At 32.0% G+C, this 10,980-nt stretch overlaps 1 protein-coding gene and 1 long non-coding RNA gene across 4 annotated transcripts; both read left to right on the forward strand.

Moving 5' to 3' along the window:
- Nucleotides 1–486: 486 nt before the first annotated feature.
- On the forward strand, nucleotides 487–3,247 carry LOC145116977 (protein phosphatase 2C 16-like). Of its 3 annotated transcripts, none has more exons than XM_079053274.1 (5): nucleotides 488–634; nucleotides 720–1,814; nucleotides 2,118–2,450; nucleotides 2,546–2,651; nucleotides 2,735–3,247. In XM_079053274.1, exons 2-5 carry the CDS (start codon nucleotides 1,203–1,205, stop codon nucleotides 3,067–3,069), a joined length of 1,386 nt encoding a protein of 461 aa, XP_078909400.1. In that variant the 5' UTR covers nucleotides 488–634; nucleotides 720–1,202; the 3' UTR covers nucleotides 3,070–3,247. The 3 variants fall into 3 exon arrangements, with proteins under 3 accessions (XP_078909399.1, XP_078909400.1, XP_078909401.1); XM_079053275.1 differs by having other exon boundaries at nucleotides 490–634; nucleotides 1,292–1,814; XM_079053273.1 differs by having other exon boundaries at nucleotides 487–1,814.
- Nucleotides 3,248–5,985: 2,738 nt separating this feature from the next.
- Nucleotides 5,986–8,080, forward strand: LOC145116910 (uncharacterized). The gene is made up of 5 exons (XR_013712378.1): nucleotides 5,986–6,218; nucleotides 6,671–6,718; nucleotides 6,855–6,990; nucleotides 7,146–7,263; nucleotides 7,854–8,080. It is a non-coding gene; the product is annotated as an uncharacterized LOC145116910 (long non-coding RNA).
- Nucleotides 8,081–10,980: the final 2,900 nt, after the last annotated feature.

A 10,980-nucleotide genomic window follows, 5' to 3' on the forward strand; every position in this document is an offset into this window, starting at 1 on the left:
TTTGGTTGAATTAGATAATAAATCAAAATAAATACTTTTGTAATACATGTCAAAATGTCAAAATAGATTGGTTTAGATAGGGTTGACCAATAACATTTTTAAGAAAAGTTATTTAATATGTTACCTTTGATTTAAAAAAAAAAACTATTATGAAAATGATATATTTTATAAAACAAAAGTATAATCTTTTGAAATTGACTTTTTGGAAAATACATTTTATGCTACTTATGAGTTTTGATCTAACCTTTTATCCCTTTGCGTTTTTCACTTTTTTTAATTACCCTTTAAAAATAAACATAACCCTAATCGGAACTTCTAGAAATAAATGAACCCAGTCACCACCCCATCTGTTATAAAATTTACAACACAAAATAAACAAGTTAAATAAATCCAAGAAAATCCCATCTTCTTCTTATCAACAAAAAACATGCACTGATTGAGTTGGATTATTAAATTAGTATACGTGTCATCTAAGCAGTAAATCATTCCCAAGAAACTCTTCTTCTTTCACATCACATCTTAAATAAAGATACAACACAAAAGAAAAAGATCTTATATGAGCCAGAAATTCACTGGCCAGGAAAATAGAAGCTCACGGACTCGATCGTTTCCCTCCTTTTGCATTCTTCAATTGGTAAGCAGCTTTTAGCTTGTTTTAATCAAACTAGAAAACCCGAATCTTGCGGTTTAGCTTCTTGAAAAACCCATTTTATTTGTAGTTTGTATACCAATTGTTATCAGCAGTATTCTTGAAGTGATGAGACGAAAACCGAAGTTATCTTGAAAAACCGAGGTGGGTTGCATCAGATCCATGAAACCCAGGTTCCATGTGTGAAAATCTTAAAAAAAGTTTCTATCTTTTTGGGGGTTTCTGTTCGATTCATGGTGGATTCGAATTTTTATCGGTATAAATTGATGAGTCAGGTTTCTTCTTAGTGTTCAGTAATAAATCTGTGAAATTAGGACTTGAAGTTCTTATTACGTTCTTTCATGTGGTTTGAATGATTGTGAATCCTCAAGATAGATAATAAAGAATCCCAAGTATTCGTAGTATTCGCAAGTTCTCTTTAGGGTTATCAGATCCAGTATTTCACACAACCAGATCTGTTAACCATTTTGTAATTGGTCAACTCTAGGCTGTTTTGCTCCTTATATTATTGATGACCTAAATAATAGGTTAGCTAGTGTCAAAAGTAAAAAAGATGGGTTTGATAGAAGAGAAAGCACCTTCATCTGTTTCAGTTGCAATTAGCTTAACAAGTCCCATAACCAAAAACCCAATGGATTTCAGTCGTATCACACTACTAACTGGGACCTGTGATGGATCAACAAGTAATCTGAATATTAAAATCCAAGAAAGTGGAAACAAACATGATGATATGATGCTTCAAGAAAGCAATCCAGATGAAATCATGTCAATTGGGGATGCAAGTTCAATTAGTCTGCCAATTACAGTTGCATTCAAGGGTATAGATAAGGGTCAGATAGTTGCAGAAGTAATAAGTGTGGGGAAAGAATCGATAGAGAATGCAATTGGGCATACTTTAAAAGCATCAATGGTGGTTCTTGCTGATAAGAATCATAGAAAAAGTGTAAGAAGTGTTTTTGAATTGGAATATGTGCCATTTTATGGTTTTCACTCTGTTTGTGGTAAAAGGCCAGAAATGGAAGATGCTGTTGCTACTGTTCCTCAGTTTATGAAAATTCCTGTTAGAATGTTGGCTGGTGATCGTATGATTAATGGAGTGAATCCGAATTTGAATGATTTGACTGCTCATTTCTTTGGAGTATATGATGGTCATGGAGGCTACCAGGTATTTTCTTTTTTGATTTTTTTTTTAGTTTATTACGTAATAATGTCGTCATGATTCTTGATTCATTTATATGTCCAGTATTGATTCGTTATTTATTTAGCATAATAAATGTGACTGTTTTTTTTCCACGTATTTTATGGTCATACAGATACAGTGTCGTGCATATATTAAAAGAGTAATTATGATTATGACTATGATTTTCTCGCATGCCATATTCTTTCGGATTTACATGATTTTCGTGGTTTCTTTTGGTTACATTTTTTATATTGGGATGTAAAAATTAGATCATATTTCTCGACTTAGGTGGCCAATTACTGTGGTGATCGTGTCCATATTGCATTAGAAGAGGAGATCAAAGTGATGAAGCAAGAACTGGTTAAAGGAACCATGAATGACACAGTACAAGCTCAATGGGAGAAAATCTTCACTAATTGCTTTCAAAAGGTTGATGATGAAGTTGGAGGAAAAACAACCGTAATCATCGATTCCTCTGAACCCATAGCCCCAGAAACTGTGGGGTCCACTGCTGTTGTGTCCTTGATCTGTTCATCACACATTATAGTTGCAAATTGTGGTGATTCAAGAGCTGTACTTTATCGTGGCAAAGAAGCCATCCCTCTGTCAACTGATCATAAGGTAAAAACCATATCATTCATGTTGTCATATATAAATAAAAACAAAAAAGTTTGTTGCTTTTTTTTTATATATAAAATTATAATTTTTTACTTCAGCCGAATCGGGAAGATGAATTTGCAAGGATCGAGGCTGCAGGTGGGAAAGTCATACAATGGAACGGACACCGTGTTTTTGGCGTTCTTGCAATGTCAAGATCCATCGGTGAGTTAATTTTTATAGTGAAATGTCTAAAATACCCTTTAGAAACGACATTGTAGTGAATCTTATAAAAGCATGTTTTGCAGGTGACGGGTATTTGAAGCCATGGATAATACCCGAACCAGAAGTCACGTTTACTCCCCGAGCTAAAGAAGATGAGTGTCTTATTTTAGCAAGTGATGGATTGTGGGATGTAATGTCAAATGAGGAAGCATGCCAAGTGGCAAAAAGAAGGATTCTTATTTGGCACAAGAGGAATGGTGGGGCCCCATTTGAAAGGGGTGTAGGGGGAGTGGACCCCGCAGCACAAGCAGCAGCCGATTACCTGTCGGTGCTTGCTCTTCAGAAAGGAAGTAAAGACAACATATCTGTGGTTGTGGTGGACCTCAAACCACAAAGGAGGTTGAAACCAAAACCTTGAGAATATCTGTGGTTGTGTTCACCCATAGTTTTTAAGTGATATAGGGTTTGTACAATTTTAAAGAAAGAAGTGGTGATCTCTCTTTGTTTACATAACACTTGGTCCTAATGTTTGTATGAGAAATGCTTTACTCTCACACATAAATAAGACAGGCGGATCTACTAAGTTGCCTTGATAAGTATGTATTATCTTAATGTGTTGAGAGGGTATGTATGTTTATATCAACATACCAACCGGTGTGTGATGGTTTTCCTTAACAAAGATACTTAGTATATCTTCACCAAATCTCAGATGCTATGATGCTATGCATCAAAGATTGTATAAAAAATGTTTCTATGTTTTTGTATATTATGACCATCTACTTTTTTGTACACAATGGTTTGACTTCGAAGCCTCCAAAGTTTCCATGAAGCTTTAAGTATGATATTAATTGAAGACAAAATTACATAAATGATCATTGTGGTTGACAAAATTGACCAACTTTAGTCCTTATCACAATTTGTTTGTATAGATAGTCCTTATGCTTTCAAAATCTTGTAAAGATGATCTTTTTGGTTAACGGTGTTAACTTTTCCGGTTAAGTTCCATTTAAATGACAATTTGCCCTTTGCTGTTATAGGGACCATTTATGTAATTTGTTCTTATCGTAGGGACCATTTATGTAAAATTGTTATTATTTATTAGTGTTTTTATTAAATTATTTATATTTTTTAGATTTTAGATTTTTTTGCCGTTTTATTTGAATATATTTTTCAATTTTTTAGTTATATTTTCTTGCTTACATGTTTTGTATTTGATGTTTGTTGGAATACATTTACTAATGATTTTTTTGACGTTTTTTCTGAATATATTTTTTCGAATTCTTTTTATGTTTGTTCAAATACATTTTTTTTGTTTGTTTATATTTGTTATTGATTTCATGGCCACTTTAATAATTCTACTTACGATCAAGTTTTTTTTGTTCTTTAATATAGATAAGGTTATATACTTATCATTTTTAATACAAATATTTAACTAACACATAAGGTTATATAATTATTATTTTTGTAAAGTTATATATATATATATATATATATATATATATATATATATATATATATATATATTGTAAAAAAGTGTAAAAAGGTTTGTTAAAAGTGAACATGATTAATATTGATAAGCTAATTAGAATATATATAGACTAACCAAAATCCAAAACGAGTGTCAAGTTATGCACATACTAATTGGAATTCGCATAAGTCGAAAATGAATAAACTGTCTAAAAACAAAAAGATAACTTGAAAACATTATAATATGTGAAATGAACCGGTCGTTCTCAGCAAGGCTGTGATGCGGTCTCAGGTTAGTCTATGTGTACATAATCTATATTAATCCTATTCATGTTTAACAAACATTTTTACACTTTTTTTTACAAAGAATGTTTATGAAAAGATTTACAAAAATAATAATATACAAACTTATATGTGTTACATAGTTAAATATATGTATTAATAACCTTATCTATATTAGAAAAAAAAACATGATTATAAGTGAATTAAGTTACGAACTATGATTTAGTGACTATGAAATCTTTAACAAAAATAAATAAACAAAACGTAAAATAGTTTTAAAAATGTATTTGAAAAAAAAAACCAAAAAAATTGAAAAAAAAAAGATACTCGAAAAAAAACATTAGTAAATGTATTAGAACAAAACATAATAAAAATCTAGAAAAAATTATTTGAATAAAACATCAAAATATGTAACCAAAACAATATAAAAAAAATTAACTAGTATATTCGAACAAAACGTCAAAAAAATCTAAAATCTGAAAAATATAAATAATTAAATAAAACTATAATAAATAATATACAAAATTATATAGATGGCCCTTGTGATAGGAACAAATTACATAAATGGTCCCTATGCCATGAAGGGCAAATGTATATTTTATAGACACTTAACTGAAAAAGTTAACAACGTTAGCAAAAAGGATTGTCTTTACAAGATTTCGAAAATACAAGACCATCTATGCAAAAAAAAAAAAAAATTCATCACGAAGACTAAAGTTGGTTGATTTTGTCAACCACAATGATCATTTATGTAATTTGTCTTAGTTAAATGAAAATGATTTGTCATTTGTAACCTATCAAACATATAATGTGTACTTAATATTAGTTTGTAATATATTGTATTATTTATTAGAAATTACTAACAATTATATGCTTTAAACTCTATTACATATTCTTTAGAACCTTTCAATTTTTCATTTTATTTCCTTTCGACATGATCCATCTTATGCACATAGTCAAATAAATGTGTCTTTAATCATAATTTTAAATGATGACTAAACCAACCATTATCATAATACTACACTTAATGACATAGATAAAATATGTATATTACACACTTAATGACATAGATAAAATATGGATATGGCCATTGATCTAATAACCGTTTAAGCTTCTACGTTAGTTTTGGACTACGTTTTTGTTTCTATCAGTGGCAAAGTAATATAATATCGATGGACGTATGTATTTGCTAGAAAAACTATTTAAAAGACATGGAATACGAAATACCTCAACTCTTGAAGGTGAAATTGTGAGGGTTGAAAAGAAATACATGAGTAAGAAATAATAATAGGATTGTTGGTGTCACTTACAATACAGAAGCTTGCTTATGAAGAAAAATTACAAAATACTATCGACAACATTTAAATTCCAAACAACGAACAATTAATAAACGACCACTACTACTACTACCAAATCAACATGTATTGCCATTTTTTTATTTGTAATTTCCAAAGTTTAAATATAAAAAGAAAATTCAGTTTTTCCAAACCGGTTTCACACGATCCTAACAGGATTCTATAGGTTTTTACTTTTTACTATTAATTTATTGTCAAACCAATTTAGATCCGATCCGGTTTGTGCATCTGTCCAAATACGCACGTCCTTGGACTCCATTACTCCTCGTGCAGCGAGGTCCGGTGCTCGGGCTATTGGGTTTGTGGCCCTATCGGACCATGGTCTAAGATTTTAACTTGTTACGGCACATAAGCACATGTAATATCTTACACGGCGGGGCCCGAACGTAGACGGCGGCAGTAATCCAGTCTACCAACTTCAAACCCAACAGCGACGACGGCGCGACTTCGTTTTCACGGAAAGGTGACGCTATGTTTCCTTTTGACATTCTAATCAGCAAGTCCGCTTTGTAATCCGGTTCGAATTTGCTTATGCAGTTTTTGATTCTACATTTCGACCAAGGGTTTTAGTAAATTACCGCTACATTTGCTTCGTTTAGCTGTTCATTCTCTATAATTTGATTGTTTTTATTTACCGAACCTTATTTCGTTGATCCTTAACCTGAATAGATCTTCCGAGTTATCTTTTCATGTAATTGGGAACGATTTCCTAATGCTACCAATTAGCTGAAGAATTTTACTATCGAGGATGAATAAAATTTGTTATTTCTTGTCACTGATTCTGAGAAAACCTTGTCATTTCGTCTGCTACTTGGGTTCCACAGTAATCCATATTTGTTCTTGTTCTTCTATTAGGTTGTATTCAACATTCAACTATTCAAGGGCAGCTATACTAATTATTTGTCGTTTTAACAGGCCTTTTAAGGAAAAAGAAGCTGAAAGACATTTGACTTACCAACCAAAGTAATGAATCTTAAAGTTTATCATACAGCTATTTATATGTTAATGCTTGTTGCTTTAAGAACCAAAGGTGGTATTAGCTATATGTTTGCTTATACTGATTATTCTGAGAAACAGTTTATTCTATTGATGCATGTAGTGATTTCATCGGATTCAAAGCAACATAAAAATTCAAGCTACACACTAATTGGAGACATAGAAGATAATAATCAGCTTCAGCTAGCATATTTTGATGAACCCCTCCCTTATTGTGGCTGTGGAATAGGATGGTTTTGGTGAGTTCTTTTCCTACCATGAAACACCATGTGTGGATTTATATATGATGTTTAAAAAGTATTTAAAAATGAAACACACAGAGGGCAAATTTGTAAAAAGTTACCCATATATTATAGGCATATAGCTTACAAGATTAAGTCGTGTGTTTTTGCAGTCTATTGGTTGGATTTGTGTTCCCTTTGCTGTGGTATTATGCAACAATCTTGTACTTGAGAAATTACTATCAAAAGGATCCAAGGGAGAGAACAGGACTTGCTGCTAGTGCAATAGTGGTATGTGTTTCAAAAACCAATCTATGTCCTTTTTTTTTTTTTAAATATGTTTCACTTCATTTCCAGTTGAATTAGAGTACCACATATATTATTCTTTATGGAATGCTAAATCCCACCATTATAATCACTCTATTCAAACTACTTGTCAATTGGGTGTCAAAAGAAGCTTGATGATCTTGACTTTTAGAAATGGTCAACGGTTATGTTAGCCCTTATGATAAGTCCAAAGGTTAAAGTTGATAGGTGGTTTAACTGTTTTTCCCCAGAAACAAAAAAAAAGAAAAGTTATTCAACAATTATGGTGTGCTGGAAATATATTTAGTTAAAATGTCAACACTATCTAGTTACACCTCTATCCATGGATCGTAGAATGTTTTTGGAAAAAATGGAATCTGTCAAAGGAATTGTCATAATCTGTCACATGTTTGGTTGGCAGAAAATGAAATGAAATTTAAGTATAAAAGTTAAAATGGTTTTAAATAATTATTCGTATTAACTAATTGTGTTTATTGTAAACATATATGTAATTAAAATGTGAACCAAACACGCCCTTAATGTTTGTCACTGACCCAAGTTTGGTTTTATTTCAGGCTCTGATATTTACAATAGCAGTGCTTATTGCAATAGTGGTTATTGTCCTTTGATTCCTGTTGTGTCTCCATTGATGGTGAGTCTTTGAATCTTTTTGATGTTTTCCATATTAACTCAATGTAGAGAGAGCACTAACAAAAGGTCAACTATGTAAATTGACACATGCACAAATCTTCTAGCATTAATGAAACTTCTCAAATTGAAATGTTATGACATATTTACTTAATTAATTATATGATTATGGTACCCATAATGGGTTATATGTAAGAAACACCAACATACTTTCTTTGATTTGTTTATTATACCTTCCTATACTTTCAATTATTATAGTATTGTACTTTGAGAAATCTATGTGGTCATAGCAATGACATCCAAATACGACACAATTATTGATGCTAAATTCAGATAGAATTTTCCAAGTATAATGTCCTAATAAGAAATCACTGAAACTATTTTATAATTGGGTAGAATTTCCAAGGGTTAATTACAAGAAAGAGTGAAAGACCTTCCCGTTTTATCATTTTTTTTTATTTAAACCTAAACTTTGTTTTTTCAACATTGAGGAGTGGGGTAACTTTTTGGTTTGGCTATTTTAGCCCATTCACGTGCCATTGCCTATGTTTTGGCATTTATTAGTTTTTTCAAAAAAGACCCAACATTTGTTTTCTCAAAAGACCTAACAATATGATATTTTTCGGTTTAAACATAGTTATTCAATTATGATTCGACGAGTTCATGGTGATTATGATGCTTTGCATTCACAACTCAATCACATTGGTCATATTTGGCAATGTTATTCACCATACCAATCTAAATAAATAATCAATCAACATTTAATTAAAAAAATAAACAATCAATCACAATTAATTATTTGCAAAAAACCACAAACCGATCAGCTTTGACCAAACCCAGAATTCAGTCCGTGTGGATTCAATGGAAACCCTAAAATACAATGCTTGTGCTTTTTTCAAATTTTGAGGATATAGAAGAAAAAAAAAACTTATCTAGAATTGTCAATGTCCTTGATAAACCTCAAAAACCTCGTAAAGTGTCCGGACCACACATATATTTCACCCATGAATCCATTCATGTGATGCAACATGTACATGATTCACTTAACGCCATTTATCATGCAATTTTATAAATAGAAATTTACCATCTAAGCATACAAAAGCATTATAATCACTTAGTATACTTAACAAGTTTAAACCGAAAAAGTGCCAAAATGTTAGATCTTCGGTGAAAACAAAATGTTCGGTGTTTTGTAAGACCATTCGTTATATCCACCACTAACCACTATAGTGGTGAGTGTCAGGTCGTCACCACTAAACATATGAGATACCCACCACTAACCACTCCACTCAGCATCATTTATTATTATTATTTTTAATTCAAAAATATAATAAAATTACATTTTTTTGAAAATAATAATAAAAAAAACATTGAATTTTTTTAACTAGTTTTTCATTAATTATAAAAATAAAAATACAACTTCAAACTACGTTACTTAATTAACCTAGAATAAAAAAACATTACATTAACTTAAATCACTTAAATTAAAAAAAAAACAAACAAACATAAGTAAAAAAAAATTAATCTTCATTCATGTTGAGTTGGTACAAATGATTTGCGACATCTTCTTGAAGATTGAAACACGTTTCGTTGTTATGAATTTCAACAACTCGTGATAAAAATTCATTTGTTCCGGGTACGAACTCTTCAAACGGGATGACGACGTCGTCCGGATCATACATGCAAATCGCTCGACCTCGATCTTCAATGATCATATTATGCATTATAATATATGCTACGGCCATTTTTTTAATCCTTTCATTATCCCACAATCGTGTAGCGTATTTCACTACATGTCATGTCTGCTTGAGGACTCCATATGCCCTCTCGATATCCTTCATCGCTGATTCCTGCCTCTTTGTGAACAACTTTGCCTTTTCACTTCGCGGAACCGAATCTTCATAAGTGTAGAATAATTCGTGTATATCCCATCATAAAGGTAGTAACCGTATTTGTACGAATGTTCGTTCACCGTGAACGTCATATCAGGTGTTTTGGTGGTCCAAATATCGTTGAAAAGTGGAGACTAGCAAAGAACGTTAATGTCGTTGTTAGACCCCGTGACTCTAAAAAACGAATGTCATATCCATAAATCCTGAGATGCAGGCCCGTCCCAGAGGGTGGACGATAGGGACGACCGTCCATGACCGATCTTTAAAAGGGGCCCAAATTTTTTTTTTTATGGAAAATGTTATATTTAGAAGATAGTACAAGTAATTTTCTTTCAATTATTGAGTTATTATAACAAACTTAATGAAAATTTTGTATTTTAAGGGCCCATTTTTCCTTCTCGCCCTAGGCCCAAAATATCTTTGGAGCGGCCCTGCTGAGATGCAACAACTTCTAGGATTATACTTGGTTCACCTATATATCTCCTCGAGTGAATTGACCATGTCATGCAGTTGGACATTTTTCCCAAGCCACATGCGTACAATCTAGACTACCAAGCATACCCGGAAATCCATGCCTTTTTTCATGAGTCAAATATAATCTCTCAATATCTTAGGGAGTAGGTTTACACAAATATTGTTGGTGAAAAACATCATATACACATGCACAAAACCAATCTACACAATCAATTGCGGTCCTCTCAGATACTTTCAAGTATTCGTCGGATGCATCAAATGCTATACCGTATCCCAAATACCTAAGCGCAGCCGAACACTTTTGTATACTACTAAAACTCATTCTTCCTCTAGCATCGGGTTTTTGTTTGAAAAAATCATAACGGACTTCTAAAGCATTATTAATACGTAAAAATATAGTCTTATTTACACGGAAACGACGTTCGAACGAGTCATCATTGTAAAGACAATCATCGGCAAAGTAATCACGTACCAATAAGTCGTGTGCGGCTTGACGATCACGATTGACGACCGCCCTTGTACGAGCAACATTCGAACTTTCTTCATCGTGAAGGTGTTGCACAACGTTGAAGAAGGTCGAGATGAATTCTCCGTCATCATCCGAGTCAAAATTCTTAAAGAAATCCATGTGTTTTTTGGTGAAAAATGAGGGTTTTTAGAGAATAAAGGTGTATAATTTGATGAAAAT

This window comes from Lactuca virosa, chromosome 5 (assembly GCF_052849685.1).
Source record: "Lactuca virosa cultivar CGN04683 chromosome 5, Lactuca_virosa_CGN04683_v6, whole genome shotgun sequence".
Taxonomy (NCBI): Eukaryota; Viridiplantae; Streptophyta; class Magnoliopsida; order Asterales; family Asteraceae; genus Lactuca; species Lactuca virosa.